This window comes from Dendrobates tinctorius, unplaced genomic scaffold (genome assembly GCF_039654945.1).
Source record: "Dendrobates tinctorius isolate UK_male_01 unplaced genomic scaffold, ASM3965494v1 ptg000040l, whole genome shotgun sequence".
Lineage (NCBI taxonomy): Eukaryota > Metazoa > Chordata > Amphibia > Anura > Dendrobatidae > Dendrobates > Dendrobates tinctorius.
In genome coordinates this window covers 1,002,241-1,020,970 of record NW_027361708.1, presented here as the reverse complement: position 1 = coordinate 1,020,970, position 18,730 = coordinate 1,002,241, and the positions used below count along the sequence as shown (strand labels likewise).

Below are 18,730 nucleotides of genomic sequence, written 5' to 3'. Positions count from 1 at the left end.
ATTTAAGGTGTGAAACCGCAGCAGAATCTGCAGAAACAATTGACATGCTGCGGAAAAAAAAACGCAGCTTTTTCGCAGGTAAAAAACCGCAGCGTGAGCACTGCGGTTTTGAAAACCCATAGGCTAACATGGTGAAGTACCATGTCTGTGGAAATGCTGAAGTTTTGCAGGGCCAAAACCGCAGCAAAACCGCAGCGTGTGCACATGGCCTAAGTGGACAGGTCAACTTCACCCAGAAAACATCTTTTTGGGTAGTTGTTATTCTGTATGAAGATGTTTGGTTTGTTTGTTTTGCTTAATCTCATTTTTATTATGATGAATAAGTATGAAATACAATTAAATAGCAAACATTACACATTGACGGGCAGTACAAGAAAAAGTACATTTCACCAATGCACAGTATAAGACAATACAGAATAATGATCATAGCATGTAACAGTATTGATATCACACCAAAAAAGCCAATAAATTTAAGGTAGGCAAAGCATATAAAAAAAACTTTACTGCCTTCATAAATATCCTCAACTTAAAGAGAGAGAAGAAAGAAAAGAGGAGAGAGAAGAGAGAGAAAAAAAATAAAAAAAAAGTAAAAAAAGGATTGGATAGAAGGATTAGAAGAGAGAAGTAAGGCTAGTTTCACACTAGCGTATTTTACATGCAGTGCACGGTGCCGCTAAGCCCCGCCCCCTGCCCGCTCCGTTCGGTCATCTCCTCCTACTATCGCACACGGCCGCATGTGATCAGCGCAACCTATCTTTAGCATAGGGTGCGCAGGCCGTGCGCTGGTTGTGCGCTAGTAGGATTTTTGCGTGCGCTGCGCACTTTTGAAGGTGCGCCAAAATGCAACATGGTGCGTTCGGCACACACCGGCGCACCTTCAAAAGTGCAAACTATTCTACCCTAAGCTTTCTACAGCTTGTCATTAGAAAATAACTCAGAAATTAAAACTACCCAAAGTATCATCTAAATCTGTCACCTGATGTTTTTACCTAAAGCAATAGCTCTCTAAGCATGTGGCTTGCCAGCAATGACTGCATCACAAGAGGTTCATCTAAAATCTGAAATGTTTTTGCCCTAAGGCACAGAGGGAGTTAAAGTGATAAATCTTTTTTTTTCACCCACTTTTCCTGTAAGGTTAAATGCTGGCCTTTGAATTCCATGCACGCCCTGTGTGTATAAATACAAAGGGGGTGGACTTGGGAGTCTCTCTGGACTTCTGCCAGACTGCTGGAGAACTGGCTCTGTGTTAGGCAGACATACCCTGGCCAGATTCTGTACTATCCTACTTTCAGAGCTCCTACGGTCTTCAGGATAAAGTGACATAGGACATCTTAAGCACCCTGGAGCGGAAACATTTGTGTCTTCTGTCAGCTGGATGAACATGGGCACCATCATTCCTGTTGCATTCCTGCTGCTGGTTGCACTGGATAAAAGCTTGACTGGTAATGTTATACATATTTGCATGTTTTTTAGTGTCTACATAGGAAGCTTAACTACATATGCTTCCATGGTCACTGTGACATTACCGCTGGAGGCGTGAAATAAAACATGACCAGTTTGTATCCTGGGGCAGAATACAGACTGTCCTAATAGCACATGTAGGCGGCATGTTTAGCGCCTAGAGCGAGACCGCATGGCTGGACATACTGCTGTCTACATCTGCCATTTTACATGATTACATATTTAAATAACACTTATTTTTAGGACCACAGTATTTCTTTAAATAACTATTTTTTTTTAGATTTCTCACAATGTAGCTAAAAATATAGACTAAAGTACAGGAAGCCACTTAGCTTATAAACACACATATTAAGAAATCTATGACATGACATTAATAGTATTGGTCTCATGTGGGGAGGGGACACATTTTGGGACCCCTCACACTACAGATCTCAGGTATGACCACAACTCCAGGTACCTACTATTCCTCTAAGCATAGTGATATCCAATATCCTATTCCTTCTAGAGCCAATCACAAGAGTCTAGAAAGCTAAGACATAAGTAGATATATATGCCTTCTAAATGCGGTAGAACTGATTGCACGGTCTATGTTCCTTGGAGGAGACACTTCTGACAAGCAGATGGTTCACTAGACATCATTAATCAGTCATCTGGTTGTGTGCTTTTAATAGTATTTTAATAAACGTTGGACCTACACAGAAAAGCTAAGGGGAATGTTGTGATAAATTCTGCATGGTTTCTATGTAGATGTATGCACTAGACAGGAATAAGCGAATATTGCCTCTGATCCTTTCCTATACTTACATGGCCAATTACTGTTACAAAGCGTTCTAAAGAAGAAGAAAACTATACATCTTTTTAATCATATATCTAGCACCAATAATTCCACATCTCTATAGACACTAATACCACTGTCCCCAGTATGTCTTTGGAGTGTGGGAGGACATTCCTCACAGATGTTTATAAATCTGACCACTGTCACTTATTACATAGTTACATAGGTTGTAAAAAGACCTAGGTAATATTATGTGCATTGAGGAAATCATCCAGACCTTTTTTTACTACAAGTGCATCTCACTAAATTAAAATATCATCAAAAAGTTAATTTATTTCATTTCTTCAATACAAAAACTGAAACTCATATATTATATAGAGTCATTACAAACAGTGTGATCTATTTCAAGTGTTTATTTCTGTTAATGTTGATGATTATGGCTTACAGCCAATGAAAACCCAAAAGTCATTATCTCAGTAAATTAGAATACTTTATCACACCAGCTTGAAAAATTATTTTAAAATCTGACATGTTGGCCTACTGAAATACATGTTCAGTAAATACACTCAATACTTGGTCGGGGCTCCTTTTGCATCAATTACTGCATCAATGCGGTGTGCCATGGAGGCGATCAGCCTGTGGCACTGCTGAGGTGTTATGGAAGCCCTGGTTGCTTTGATAGCAGCCTTCAGCTCGTCTGCATTGTTGGGTCTGGTGTCTCATCTTCCTCTTGACATTACCCCATAGATTCTCTATGGGGTTATGGTCAGGTGAGTTTGCTGGCCAATCAAGCACAATGATACTGCTGTTTTTAAATCAGGTATTGGTACTTTTGGCAGAGTGGACAGGGGCCAAGTCCTGCTGGAGAATGAAATTTCCATCTCCAAAAAGCTTGTGCACCTTTTTCTACCACCCATTTTCCTTCCAATCAACTTTCAATTAATATGCTTGGATACAGCACTCTGTGAACAGTCAGCTTCTTTAGCAATGACCTTTTGTGGCTTACCCTCCTTGTGGAGTGTGCCAATGACTGCCTTCTAGACATCTGTCAAGTCAGCAGTCTTCCCCATGATTGTGGAGCCTACTGAAACAGACTACGGGACATTTGTAAATGCTTAGGAAGCCTTTGCAGGTGTTTTTTTATTAATTATTCTAATTTACTGAGAAGATGACTTTTGGGTTTTCATTGGCTGTAAGCCATAATCATCAACATTAACAGAAATAAACACATGAAATAGATCACTCTGTTTGTAATGACTCTATATAATATATGAGTTTCACTTTTAGTATTGAAGAACTGAAATAAATTAACTTTTTGATTATATTCTAATTTTGTGAGAAGAGCTTGTACCTCTTGTGGTAGCGCAGTACACATTCTGACTGCTCTAATAGTAAAGAACCCTTTCCTATTTAGCTGTCGGAATCACCTTTCTTCCACCCGGAATCACCTTTCTTCCAGGGGTATCCACAGGGGGTACTCCTGTTTCTTAGTATGGTCCTTGGAAGGAATAAGTCATTTGCCAGTCCTTTGTATTGACCACACATATTTATACAGTTGTGGCCAAAAGTATTGACACCCCTTCAATTTTTACAGATAATACTCAGTTTCTTCCTGAAAATTATTGCAAAGACAAACTCTTTGTTATTATTATCTTCATTTAATTTGTCTTAAATGAAAAAACACAAAAAGAATTGTCCTAAAGCCAAATTGGATATAATTCCACACCAAACATAAAAAAGAGGGTGGAAAAAAGTATTGGCACTGTTCGAAAAATCATGTGATGCTTCTCTAATTTGTGTAATTAACAGCACCTGTAACTTACCTGTAGCACCTAACAGGTGTTGGCAATAACTAAATCACACTTGCAGCCAGTTGACATGGATTAAAGTTGACTCAACCTCTGTCCTGTGTCCTTGTGTGTACCACACTGAGCATGGAGAAAAGAAAGAAGACCAAAGAACTGTCTGAGGACTTGAGAAACCAAATTGTGAGGAAGCATGAGCAATCTCAAGGCTACAAGTCCATCTCCAAAGACCTGAATGTTCCTGTGTCTACGGTGCGCAGTGTCATCAAGAAGTTTAAAGCCCATGGCACTGTGGCTAACCTCCCTAGATTTGGACGGAAAAGAAAAATTGACAAGAGATTTCAACGCAAGATTGTGCGGATCATAGAATCATAGAATCGTAGAGTTGGAAGGGACCTCCTGGGCCATCTGGTCCAACCCCCTGCTCAAAGCAGGATTCGCTAAATCATCCCAGTCAGATGTCTGTCCAGCCTCTGTTTGAAGACTTCCATTGAAGGAGAACTCACCACTTCTCGTGGCAGCTTGTTCCACTCATTGATCACTCATTGATTTCAACGCAAGATTGTGCGGATGTTGGATAAAGAACCTCGACTAACATCCAAACAAGTTCAAGCTGCCCTGCAGTCCGAGGGTACAACAGTGTCAACCTGTACTATCCGTCGGCATCTGAATGAAAAGGAACTATATGGTAGGAGACCTAGGAAGACCCCACTTCTTACCCCGAGACATAAAAAAGCCAGGCTGGAGTTTGCCAAAACTTACCTGAAAAAGCCTAAAACGTTTTGGAAGAACGTTCTCTGGTCAGATGAGATAAAAGTAGAGCTTTTTGGGCAAAGGCATCAACATAGAGTTCACAGGAGAAAAAAGAGGCATTCAAAGAAAAAACACGGTCCCTACAGTCAAACATGGTGGAGGTTCCCTGATGTTTTGGGGTTGCTTTGCTGCCTCTGGCACTGGACTGCTTGACCGTGTGCATGGCATTATGAAGTCTGAAGACTACCAACAAATTTTGCAGCATAATGTAGGGCCCAGTGTGAGAAAGCTGGGTCTCCCTCAGAGGTCATGGGTCTTCCAGCAGGACAATGACCCAAAACACACTTCAAAAAGCACTAGAAAATGGTTTGAGAGAAAGCACTGGAGACTTCTAAGGTGGCCAGCAATGAGTCCAGACCTGAATCCCATAGAACACGTGTGGAGAGATCTAAAAATGGCAGTTTGGAGTAGGCACCCTTCTAATATCAGGGACCTGGAGCAGTTTGCCAAAGAAGAATGGTCTAAAATTCCAGCAGAGCATTGTAAGAAATTCATTGATGGTTACTGGAAGCGGTTGGTCGCAGTTATTTTGGCTAAAGGTTGTGCAACAAAGTATTAGGCTGAGGGTGCCAATACTTTTGTCTGGGCCATTTTTGGAGTTTTGTGTGAAATGATCAATGTTTTGCTTTTTGCTTCATTCTATTTTGTGTTTTTTCATTTAAGACAAATTAAATGAAGATAATAATACCAAAGAATTTGTGTTTGCAATCATTTTCAGGAAGAAACTGAGTATTATCTGACAAAATTGCAGGGGTGTCAATACTTTTGGCCACAACTGTACATGTAAATGAGATCCCCTCTGAGGCATTTTTTTTTCTAAGCTAAACAAGCCCTTTTTCAACCTCTGATCATATTAGAGGTTTTCCATCCCTTGTAATAATCTAGTTGCTCTCCTTTGAACTGACTCTAAATTCCGAATGTCCTTTTTTAAATGTGAAGTCCAAAACTGGGTTTCATATTCTAGATGTGGCCTCACAAGTTATTTGCAAAGGAGTAACAATACGTTGGGATCACAGGATTTTCTCTCTCTTGTTATACACCATAAAATCTTGTTTGCTTTTGCAGCTGCTGCTTGACATTGAGTACTACTGCTCAGCTTACTTGTAACCAGAATTTCCTTCTTCTTTTTTGTAGTCCCAAGTATGTTCCCATTTAATGGAAATGCAGCAATAGGATTACTCCTTCCCAGGTGCATTACTCTACATTTATCTACATTAAACCTCATTTCACAAGTGTTTGCCCATTCAGATATCTTATCCAGAATCCAGATCGTTTTGCAGAATTATAATGTCAAGGTCAGATTTTAGTATCCTACATATTTTGGTGTCGTCAGCAAAGACTGACCACTTCGTGTATGGGCGTTACAAGTCTAGGAGACCCGCTCCTTAACATTGGGCCTAGTTTTTAATGAGGCCTTCAATCAATTTCTCCTCATTCTCCACCACTAGATGACCAGGGTTAACGTGTTCTGTGCTGCTACAGGCAGGGTTTCTATGATGCCCATAGTATATTTTAAAAAAATGTACCCCTCATGGGGAAATGTTTGTCAGCCCATGCACTATGTGTGTGGGGAGGAGGACTCCCAGACAGTGACTGGGCCGGAACTCAGGGGACCGCCATCAGGGTTCCTGAAGGAACAACACCGGGGGGCAGCAAAGGGAGACACACGGCTGAAGGTGTCAGGGCAACAGGGGGCAGGGCAAAGATAAAAGGAGCAGAGGGCGCGCTCAGGTGGCAGTTGGTAGAGAGTGTGACAGGAGGGAGGAAGCCGAGTGACATCGAGAGAAACGGGGTACCGGGCAATGTGTTTTGGAGACACCGTCAGGATTCTGTGAGGGGTAAGAGACTCACTCACCGACAAGTGAGACGTGAGAGACTTTCACTGGAGGCTGCTCCCCGCACATGGTCGCACATAGCTGCACCTGCTGTTCCCCGCCCTATTGAGACAGGTCCGTTACCTCAAGTCGCCGCTGCGACTCGACATCTAACAGCGTCAGCAGCCTGGACACTGCCCCCCTGCCTTCTCCCACAGCTGCGGCCCTGTCATCACCGGCCTCAGTGGACGCCACCCCACCACAGGCGACAATATAGGCCCACGTTCAATCTACAGAGGGACCCTGAGGAGAGGCCGGCCAACCGTCAGTTTGGTAAACTGCATCATTACTGCGCTGTGAGACGGGAGCCGGTAAAGACGTCCTGAAAGGCCCCACCAGCACAGATTCTTCAGGGCCTGTTGTGCCCCACCAGCATAGAGTCTTCAGGGCCTGTTGTGCCTCATCAGCACAGAGTCTTCAGGGCCTGTTGTGCCCCTCCGGCACAGATTGTTCAGGGCCTGTTGTGCCCCACCAGCACAGATCCTTCAGGGCCTGTTGTGCCCCACCAGCACAGATCCTTCAGGGCCTGTTGTGCCTCATCAGCACAGAGTCTTCAGGGCCTGTTGTGCCCCTCCGGCACAGATTGTTCAGGGCCTGTTGGGCCCCACCAGCACAGATTCTTCAGGGCCTGTTGTGCCTCATCAGCACAGAGTCTTCAGGGCCTGTTGTGCCCCTCCGGCACAGATTGTTCAGGGCCTGTTGTGCCCCACCAGCACAGATCCTTCAGGGCCTGTCGAGCCCAAATCATCCCAGAATATCAAGGCGTCAAGGCAGCCGCATCAGCGACCTCTAAGCGGCCGCGTCTGCGATCCTGAATGACGCCTGGAAGGATAAGTCGACTATAGGAAATAAGGACCCATAGTTTGGCCATACGTGGCCTTCAACACCCAGACTAGCCGGATTAGTCGCATTTAATATAAGAAAAGTATTGTTTATGTTGTTCATTCCCTGCGAGGACAGATTGTTGTTACCCCTTTTATTTGTTCAGCATAGCCTCAGCGGCTCCAAGTTATAAACGTTGATTTTACAAATCATATCCTGTCTCGTCACTGCATCCTGAGAACCTGCTCAACCCTACACTTGGCGTAGTCGGCAGGATGCAGTCTCCGAGCATGGACAGTGGTGCTCCCGACCTGGGTGGAGCTGTCAACTCTACAAATAATGAGGGTCCCCTCTCCAGCATTTCATTGGGGCCATACTGAACAACCTGCCTAGATTTTCCGGCTCCAATACTATGCTATGGAGCTGAACAGAGCGGATGCGGGGGCTCTTTCGGATGCACCCAATCACCCCTGATCTGGAAGCCGAAGTGGCACTCATGGCACTAGACGGGGAGGTGCAGAGGTCAGTGATGTTGAAACCTCCGGGGCACCGCAACACTTTTGAAAAAGTGTTACAGGTAGTAGAACAGACCCATGGGGACCCTACTAATGTGGGAGAGTTAAGGACCCGTTTGTTTACTTGGATGCAGGCAGAGGGGGAGACAATCACTCAGTACATGAATGTCCTCCAAGAATTGCATACGGCTATTGAAAGAAAGGACGGGGTAGGGGTAGGACCTATTGACATTACCCTACGTGACCTACTGGTGACTGGTTTGTGAGATCCATTAATAAAACAGGCATTGCGGGAGCAGATCAGAATGAATCTCCGAATAGACTTTTCAGAGGTGGGAAGTCAGACACAGGATCGAGAGCAAGAGCAGGGGATGGCGGTCCCCGTGGGGAAGGTCCGAGGTGTGGATGCCTCCGCGAACGCAGTCGAGGAGCCTCAGTGGGTGGAGGAGATGAAGCAAGAGTTGAAAAATATTAAGGGCGAGTGGGTCGAAGTAAAGAGAAGAACCGAGACCGGGACTGGACGACCTAGCTTTAACCCCGGCCCCTGGGGATCACGCTCCCCGCGGGGTGGTCAGCCTACACAGGCCCAGTGTTATGAGTGTGAAGAACCAGGCCACTTCGCCCGAGAGTATCTGCGGCGTGGTAGATACCCACCCCGGCGGCCATTAAACTAAAGGGCTCCGGGCCGGGGGGACGCCGCTTGGAGCCGAAAACCACAACTAGGGGTGGTGGAAGTCACGAAGATATGGTAGCAAAGTGTCCGGTGGTTTGGGCAGAAGTGGAAGGCCGGGCCGTCTGGTGTCTGGTAGACACGGGGTCACAAGTAACCACCATGCCCGCAACGCACTTTCAACAAAACTTCCCGGAGGCAGCGAGACCTCAGTGGGGGCCCATGATCAGACTAATAGCCACCAACCAACTGCCGGTCCCGGTTGCCGGGGTAGTATGGGTGCAGGTGACGCTGTGCGGTAAATCCCTTGGTCGCTGAGGGGTGGTGCTAACTCACGGAGAATCTGATCAACGGCACCCCGTCACCCTAGGCATGAATATTTTACAAGAGTTCGTCAACTTACTATTAAATGATCCCACACAGAAGATTCTGAAGCAGGGTGGTTCTCGCACAGCTCAGGGACAGGTGTTTTGAATGTGTCACCAAGGAGAAAAAAGCAAAACAAGCTAAGCCACAGAAAACCAGTGTGGTTAGTAACTATGGAGATTGCAGATCCCTGATCTTACCACACAACTAGCAGTAGCCATGAAGCGTGCCTACGATGAACCCAGACGCCTCGTCACGGCCGGAGGACTACATAAGCCTAAAACCAGAAAAGGGAAAACTAACTGCCCCAGAGCAGACCCCAAAGGAATAGATAGCCCCCACACATGTATTGACGGTGAAACAAGATGAAGGCACAAACACAGGCAGGAAAATAGGCTGAGCAAATGATGGGGCCCAAACTAACTAGACAGGAAAGGAAAAGGAAGACACTGTCTGCAACCTGCAAAAAACCCTACAAAAATAATGTCCAACACTTCTGATAGCAAAATTAACCCTGAAGTCACTAGACTTCTCCCACTATATCAGCACTCTGAAATATTCTGAGACAGAGCAAAAAGAGACCGAACTAGTAAGGGACAAAAAGCCAATTGGCAAAATACTGATAAATAAGAGTGGAAATTCAGCTCAGCCCCCAGCCGGGGCTGGCAGACCACACAAAAAACTGAATAAACCAACAAAATCAAGTGTGAACATTAGCAGAAAAACTTAGCTTTAGATGAGTGGAACAGAGCTGAAAACCAAGAGCTGACAAGCCAGAAGGAATCGCCAGCAACTGAATAGGGCGCCGGCTGTCTTAAATCCAATCTGAGAATCCTGAGATCCAATCGTCATCCTCATTCTCAGGTGGCAGGTCTCCACTGATCAAACCAGCCGCACCACCTCCCATCACCACCAGAGGGAGTCCAGAAGGGGAACTCACAACTGGTGAACCCGAGAATGAACTCACAACAGACAGGTATTCCAGCAGCTGGTGCGAGGTGCACGGGTGCATCAGGACTACCAGGAGGGCGAGGCTCTGGCAAGGTCATCGCGTCAGCAGCTCCCCTGCTTGTGCTACCTCCTGGACAGACTGTGGTGGCCCTGCCAATTCGAGCCCCGATACTTTTGGAGGGCGTGGAGGTGCAGGTGGAGCCGTGCCACTCGGAGCGCTTACCTCCTGGCATACTGGTGCCCCGTTCCCTGGCTACGGTGCAAAAAGGAACCATCCTAGTACGCTGCGTTAACCTTGAAGACTGAGACACCGTTCTGAAAGCATGGACTGAACTGGCCAAACTAGTAAGGCCTTAAGAGGAGGTGCTGCCAGCTCCCGCAGTTCAATTGCGAGTACACCCCGAGGATCCTTGGGAAGTAACAATTCGAACCTTACAGGCCAACGAAGTCTCGGCAGAGGAGAAGGGTCGAAATATTCTGGAGCAGATGCGGGCCGAGCTTTCTGGGTTAACTGCAGCCCAACTTTCACAGGTAAAAACATTGCTTGGACAGTACCATGAAGAATTTGCTAGTCATGAGGATGATTTTGGGTGTACCACCGCCTTCACTCATGAAATCCCTACAGCGGGATCGGCCCCTATCCGGGAACGATACCAACAGATCCCGCCACAACTCTATCAAGAGGTCAAAACTTTGCTGGCCCAGATGCTGTGAAAAGGGGTGATATGGGAAAGTCAAAGCCCCTGAGCGGCTCCAATCATGTTGGTCTGGAAGAAAGATGGTACACTATGATTCTGTGTGGATTATCGTAAACGAAACACTTGCACTATTAAAGACTCATACCCACTGCCCCGCATAGAAGAATCCTTGTCTGCCTTGGGGAAGGCAACATATTTTTTGACCCTGGACTTGGCCAGTGGGTACTGGCAGGTGCCCATGTCAGAAGAAGATAGAGCCAAGACGGCGTTCATATTGCCCATGGGGCTATTTGAGTTTAATCGGATGCCGTTTGGGCTGGCCAACGCCCCCGGGACCTTTCAGCGGTTGATGGAGCGGTGTATGGAAGATCTCAATTTTGAGGCCACGTTGATCTACCTGGACGACATCATCGTCTATGCCGCCACATTCGATGACCACCTAAAGCGGTTGGGACAGGTACTCAGCCGGTTGCAAAAGTACGGGTTGAAGGTGAAGTCTCAGAAATGCCACCTATTTCGCTCCCAGATTGAGTATCTGGGTCATGTCGATTCGGCAGAGGGTGTGAGGGAGGCCATCCCGGGAGAAGGTTGCTGCTATCCAGGAATGGCCTACCCTCGAGACGGTAAAAGATGTGCAGACTTTTCTGGGGTTAGCCGGATATTACCGCCATTTCGTAAAGAATTTTGCATGTCAAGCTCGAGCCCTGCACGACCTGCTGAAGGGGGCTCCCGCTGGGGCCAATGGGCGAAGAATCCAGTGGCAACGCCCCCAGGAAGAGGCCTTCCGAGACCTCAAGGCTGCGCTCTCGGATGCCACAGTGTTGGCTTATGCGGATTTCTCACAACCATTCATCTTGCACACTGACGGGAGTCTTCACGGGCTGGGGGCTGTGTTGTCACAAGTTCAAGATGGCCGGGAGAGGGTGATCGCATATGGAAGCCGCTCACTCCATGATTCCGAGCGCAACCCTGACAATTACAGCTCCTTCAAGTTTGAGCTCCTCGCAGTAGTGTGGGCCATGACGGAGAGATTCGCAGAGTACCTAGCGGGCTCCGAGGTGGTGGTGCGTACTGACAACCCGCTGGCTCATTTGGAAAATGACAAATTGGGGGCTCTGGAACAGCGATGGGTGGCCCAGATGGCGAAGTTCAATTATAAAATTATCTACCAAAGAGGGGCCGAGAATGTCCATGCGGACGCCCTCTCCAGGATTCGACATACAACTCCAGGACAGAATCGTGACGAAGAATTAGGAGAGGAAATACCGTTCGCTCTCACTGCTGCCATGCTCACAACTGCCAATCAAAAAATATCTTCCCCCGAGACCCCAAGGGGCATATTGGAACAATCTCGGGATAAGTGGATACAACAACAAGAAGACGAAGAAGTTGGCCTTCTCAGGACGTGGGTCGCGGCTGGCCAATTACCCACTGACTCTCAACGACAAAATTTGACTCAAATTGCTGCGACAATGGGAGAGGTTGGTTATCCCAAAGGGACTTTTGTACCATAACATAACATCACAAACAACCTCAATGACGGTTTGGCAGGTGGTTACGCCAGGAGTCCAACTTCACATACTGGCTCGGGAGGCTCACGAAAAAGGGGCCCACTTTGGAACAAAAAAGACCTTGCAATGGCTGCAACAGAAAGCTTACCACCCGCGCTTGCCAGCTGTTGTGGACCAAATTTGCCAGACCTGCCGCTTATGCGAATTAGCCAAACCACCCGCTCAGCGAGCTGCAACACAGACCATTGTGACCTCAGCGCCCCTTGAGCTTCTGACGGTGGATTACCTGACCATTGGGCCTGCATTTCAGGGATACGAACACTGTCTCGTTATGGTAGATCATTTCACCAAGTTTGCTGTGGTCACCCCCACTCGGGATCAGACCGCAGAGTCAGCTGCCTCCGCAATTTGTAGAAACTTTATACAAGTATACGGCTGTCCTCAATGAATACATTCTGATCAGGGAGCATGTATTTTAGGAAAAGTTAGGGAGGAACTACATCATCTCTATGGAACTGACAAATCCCGGACCACACCGTATCACCCGCAAGGAAATGGGGCTTGTGGACGATTTAATCGGACATTGATTCAGATGTTGCGCACTCTGGAGAGTAACAAGAAGGCCCGTTGGCCCGAATATGTTTCTGAATTAGTATGGGTCTATAACAATCGGGTACATCGAGTTACTGGCTATACCCCCTACTCCCTGTTTGGACGAGAGGGTAAAGGGATCACGGAGGTGGAGTTGGACCCCGAAGAACCTCAGCCCTGGACCGGAGTGTCGTCTTGGGTCCGAAATCATCGCTACCGGCTGCAAACTCTTCACCGAATCGTACACACAAAGCTCCGAGACTGGGAGCACCCAGGGAAGAATGCAACCCCACCTCCTCACCTCCAAAGCGGGGACCGTGTGCTTGTACTAGATGAACGCCCCCAGAACAAACTAGAGACGCGTTGGGAAGAGAGTCCTTATCGGGTCTTACGCCGTATATCCATCCGGAAGGACCAGTGTACGAAATACGACCCGAGGAGGATGAAACACTGCCCACCCGTATTGTGCATCGTAATATGTTACGCCCGTGTATTTCCACCGACCCGAAGCAACTGGAGCCTGCCCCGTCGACATCTGAACCGTCATCCATATGTTGGGACCCGGACGACGACGAAGATCAATCAGTCCACCAATTTCCACCACCCCAGAAGACTCTCCCCCAGTCGAGCTAAGACACTCTGAGCGGTCAACAGCCGGCAAACCCCCTGAACGATATGAACAAGATCAGTTTGTATGGCAACGAACATTGATACCCCTACAGACCGACCTCAATAGACTAAGGCCCTCGCCCGAGGACTGGCGAGCTTACATGGTGGAGGAATGTGGGGAGGAGGACTCCCAGATAGTGACTGGGCCAGAACCCAGGGGACCGCCATCAGGGTTCCTGAAGGAACAACACCAGGGGGGCAGCAAAGGGAGACACGCGACTGAAGGTGTCAGGGCAAAGATAAAAGGAGCAGAGGGCGACGCTCAGGTGGCAGTTGGTAGAGAGTGTGACAGGAGGGAGGAAGCCGAGTGACATCGAGAGAAACGGGGTACCGGGCAGTGTGTTTTGGAGACACCGTCAGGAGTCTGTGAGGGGTATGCGACTCACTCACCGACAAGTGAGACGTGAGAGACTTTCACCGTAGGCTGCTCCCCGCACATGGTCGCACACAGCTGCGCCCATTGTTCCCCGCCCTATTGAGACAGGTCCGTTACCTCAAGTCGCTGCTGCGACTCGACATCTAACAGCGTCAGCAGCCTGGACACTGCCCCCCTGCCTTCTCCCACAGCTGCGGCCCTGTCATCACCAGCCTCAGTGGACGCCAACCCGTCATAGGCGACAATATAGGCCCACGTCCCATCTACAGAGGGACCCTGAGTAGAGGCCGGCCAACCATCATTTGGCAAACTGCGTCATTACTGCGCTGTGAGACAGGAGCCGGTAAAGACGTCCTGAAAGGCCCCACCAGCACAGATTCTTCAGGGCCTGTGGTGCCCCACCAGCACAGATTCTTCAGGGCCTGTTGTGCCCCACCAGCACAGATACTTCAGGGCCTGTTGAGCCCAAATCATCCCGGAATATCGAGACGTCAAGGCAGCCGCATCAGCGACCTCTAAGCGGCCGCGTCTGCGATCCTGAACGAAGCCTGGAAGGATAAGTCGACTATAGGAAATAAGGACCCATAGTTTGGCCATACGTGGCCTTCAACACCCGAACTAGCCGGATTAGTCGCATTTAATATAAGAAAAGTATTGTTTATGTTGTTGAGTCCCTGCGAGGACAGATTGTTGTTACTCCTTTCATTTGTTCAGCATAGCCCCAGCGGCTCCAAGATATAAACGTTGATTTCACAAATCATATCCTGTCTCGTGTCTCGTCACTGCATCATGAGAACCTGCTCAACCCTACACGTGTATGGGCATTACGAGTCTAGGAGACCCGCTCCTTTACATTGGGCCTAGTTTTTAATGAGGCCTTCATCAATGCCGCCTCATTCTTCGCCACTAGATCACCAGGGTGAATTTATTCCGTGACGCAAAAGTCACTAAATTTTTGTGCAAGGGTGTTTTTATGATGCCCGTTACCAATTTGAAACCAAAACAAATGTTACTCCCCCAGGGGGAACTGTCATAAAACTGAAATGTACGTATATTCTTCACATTTATTCTTATATTTACCATTTTTCCTATCTGTGGAACATTCTCTTATGACCTAGTGTATACCTCTCCAATATAAAAATAGTGAAATCCTATTACATTATATTTTTATATCCCTGTCTCTGAGCTGTTGCTAGGGACAAACATATCTCATTGAACACATTCTGGCTTCATATCTATGAACCTGTGTTCGCCCCTCCCTTTTGTTATTTTCTTTCATAGGTGGATTCACATTTTTATTTGTTTGATTTCAATATGATTTATCATTATGTCTCCTCCTTCTCCACCACTAGATCACCAGGGTTAACGGGTTCTGTGCTGCTACAGCCAGTCCAGGTTTTGGCAAGGGTATCTATGATGTCCATAAAATATTTTTAACAATTTTACTCCCCCAGGGGGAAATGTTTGTCAGCCCATGCACTTAGTGTATGGGCATTACGAGTCTAGGAGACCCGCTCCTTTAAATTGGGCCTAGTTTTTAATGAGTCCTTCCTCCACGTCTCATTATCCGCCGCCACTAGATCACCAGCGTTAACTTGTTCCATGCTGCTACAGCCAGTGTCGAATTCCGAACAAGGGTGGGTGGTTTTGCTGCTCGTAAAATACTTGTTATGGAAAAGGTTGAGGTGTACCACACAGGGGAAAATGTTTGACAGCCAACACACTTAGTGTATGGGCATTCCAAGTCTAGGAGACCCGCTCCTTTAAATTGGGCATAGTTTTTAATCAGGCCTTCCTCCATGTCTCATCTTCCGCCACTAGATCACCAGCGTTAACGTGTTGCGTGCTGCTACAGCCATTGTCAAAATCTTAACAAGGGTGGGTGTTTTTGCTGGGTGTTAAATACTTGTTATGGAAAAGTTTGAGGTGTACCCCACAGGGGGACATGTTTGCCAGCCAACACACTTAGTTTATGGGCATTATGCTTATGACTTGGTAGAAGGGCAGGCCTTGCAGTCAATCCATAAGAAAACAGAATGGGAGTAAAAAATGAATAATGTGAAGTGGATTTTCCTGTGCCCATCCAGTATGTGGGTTCAAAGGCTTATTGGGGTGCATATGACTTGGTAGCAGGGCAGGCCTTGCATTCAATGCAACATTTTTTATAGAAGCCCTCCTGGACATCTCGTGAAAGGGGTATTGGGGTGCGTCATAATTCATAACAGTTTAGGAGACCCAATGTTTAATAATGGCCCTTTAAGCAGATTAATGCTGCCTGATGCCCCTGTAAAAATAGGCTCTGTGACTTTAACAGTCCCTCCTTCATAAATGAAACAAGATATGTCTGCTTATGTGTCACACACCACATGGCCAGCTTGGGTTGGTAAATGTTACAATGACAATTCCCAGTGAATGCATTTGTTTTGGTTGAAAGCAATGTAAAAGTTGAAAAAGGCTTCAAAAACGCTGCGTCTGAACATAGCCCAAGTGGTGGAGGAACATTTTGGTCCGGGGTTAATTATTTTGCCTTATATACAAGTCATTAACCTGGAAAGGATGTACCTTAACACATTTCCCAGCAAAATCTGTTTGGTTTCGTTTTGGTATGTTTTTTGGTGCACCGGTAAAAATGGCATGAAACTCTGACAACATTGTTTACAGCTGTGAACTAGGAGTCAGTAATGCTTCCACAGGCGATCCCCATGATGTCCCTGTGTGATTTGAGCAGTGTTTCCATCATTTTCAGATGTTTTTAGACCTTAAAAGGACCCCCAGGAGGGATTGCGGTAAAAATGCTCAGGTCTCCCATAGACTTACATTGGGCTTGTTGTTCTGTCCGAGTACCCGAGTATTACAATTTGCTCGACCAGAGCAACGAGCACCTGAGCATTTTAGTGCTCGCCCATCACTAGTTACTAGAGTTTGCATCGGGGTGTTCTGGTATGCACGAAGTATCGTGGGTGTTCGAGCAACCACTATGAAAACTTGAGTAGCGAGCACATGCGCTCAACAATAGTCATCATACAATCATCTTTCTTTAACTTTTGAAAAAACCCTAACCGCAATGCTAGCCCTAACCATAGCTCAATCCTAAACTTACCCCAACCCTAACCTAACCTCAACCCTAACATTAGCCTAACCCCAACCCTAATTCTATCCTAACCCCATCCCTAACCATAATGGCAAAGAATGAAAGAAATAAAAATTGTAAAATAAAAAAAAATCTGACTAAGGATTAAGAGGGATGACATACTAATTATTGGCTTATGATCTCTGTGATAGGGTCTATCACAGTGATCAAAATGAACCAATAAGAAAAATCCCCGCTGTTGCTAGGTGCCGGCCTTCAAATGTTGGCGAGCGCATGCGTTTTACAACAGAAATGAGGGAATAAGGCCCCTTAACGGCTGCTGTTTTAATGCCTATAGGCAGTCATTAAGGGGTTAAGCTATTGCTTTCTGTGTTTTTTTACTGTGTGACAAGATCACTGACTGGCACAGCTATTTCCAGCAGCACTTGTCACACTGTTTCTCCTCTGATCTCTCACTGACAGAAGATCAGAGAAGAAACAGTGTTTTATGAGGCAAATAACATGGGAAAGTTTGATACTACAACAAAGTTTCCCAGTGTCGGCTTTCATTGGCTGGTATGACGCTGACATCATCAGGACCTGAACCAATCAGTTTTCGAGGTCAGGGGTCACAGCCAACATTTTACGGTGAAAACCCCACTTTAGAAGGTACTAGCTGAAGAGAATAGTAAATAACTACTGTTAGTTATAAAAAATTATAATGATTATATATATATATATATATATATATAAAGCTGAGAGTAGATCCCCGCCCACTCCACATAGCCACATTCACTATAATATCCCACATCATTCCATCAGCCAGAGCTACCGGGCTACTACCCCTAATATCCCACATCGTCCCGTCATCCAGAGCCACCAGACTACTAATATCCCACATCATCCCATCAGCTAGAGCCACCGGACTACTACCCCTAATATCCCACATCGTCCCATCAGCCAGAGCCACCGGACTACTACCCCTAATATCCCACATCGTCCCATCAGCCAGAGCCACCGGACTATTACCCCTAATATCCTACATCTTCCCGTCAGCCAGAGCCACCGGACTACTAATATACCACATCATCCCATCAAAGCCACCGGACTACTACCACTAATATCCCACATCATCCCATCACAGCCGCCAGACTACTACCCCGCCAGAGCCACCGGACTACTCCCTCTAATATTACACATCATCCCGTCAGCAGAGCCACCGGACTACTACCCCTAATATCCCACATCATCCTGTCAGCCTGGGGTCAGAACCAGAGCACTGAGTGGAATTGCCCTAACTTCCATACCAATGATCCCCTTAAGAGACCCTGGGGTGAGAACCACAGCACTGAGTGGAATGGTCATAAGTTTCATACCAGGGATCCCTTTAAGAGTGGCCCGGGGTCAAAACCAAAGCGCTGTATGTATTTGCCCTGACTTCCATACCAATGATCCCTTTAATAGAGGCCTAGGGTCAGTACCAGAGCATTTGAAGGCAATTGCCCTGACTTCCATACCGGGGATCCCTTTAAGAGAGCCTGGGGTCAGAACCAGAACGCTGAGTGGAATTGCCCTAACTTCCATACCAGGGATCCCTTTAAGAGAGGCTTGGCATCAGAACCAGAGCGCTGAGTGGATTTGCCCTGACTTCCATACCAATGATCCCTTTAATAGAGGCCTAGGGTCAGTACCAGAGCATTTGAAGGCAGTTGCCCTGACTTCCATCCCTTTAAGAGAGCCTGGGGTCAGAACCAGAACGCTGA

At 46.8% G+C, this 18,730-nt stretch overlaps 1 protein-coding gene across 1 annotated transcript in view; it reads left to right on the top strand.

Annotated features, from left to right (window-relative positions):
- Window positions 1-1,205: 1,205 nt before the first annotated feature.
- Window positions 1,206-18,730, top strand: part of PLAC9 (placenta associated 9) — a 58,276-nt gene continuing 40,751 nt past the window's right edge. Inside the window, exon 1 of the mRNA XM_073574770.1 lies at window positions 1,206-1,442. Within this exon, the coding sequence (XP_073430871.1) occupies window positions 1,376-1,442 (67 nt within the window). The 5' untranslated portion in view covers window positions 1,206-1,375. The remainder of the gene's footprint in view (window positions 1,443-18,730) is intronic.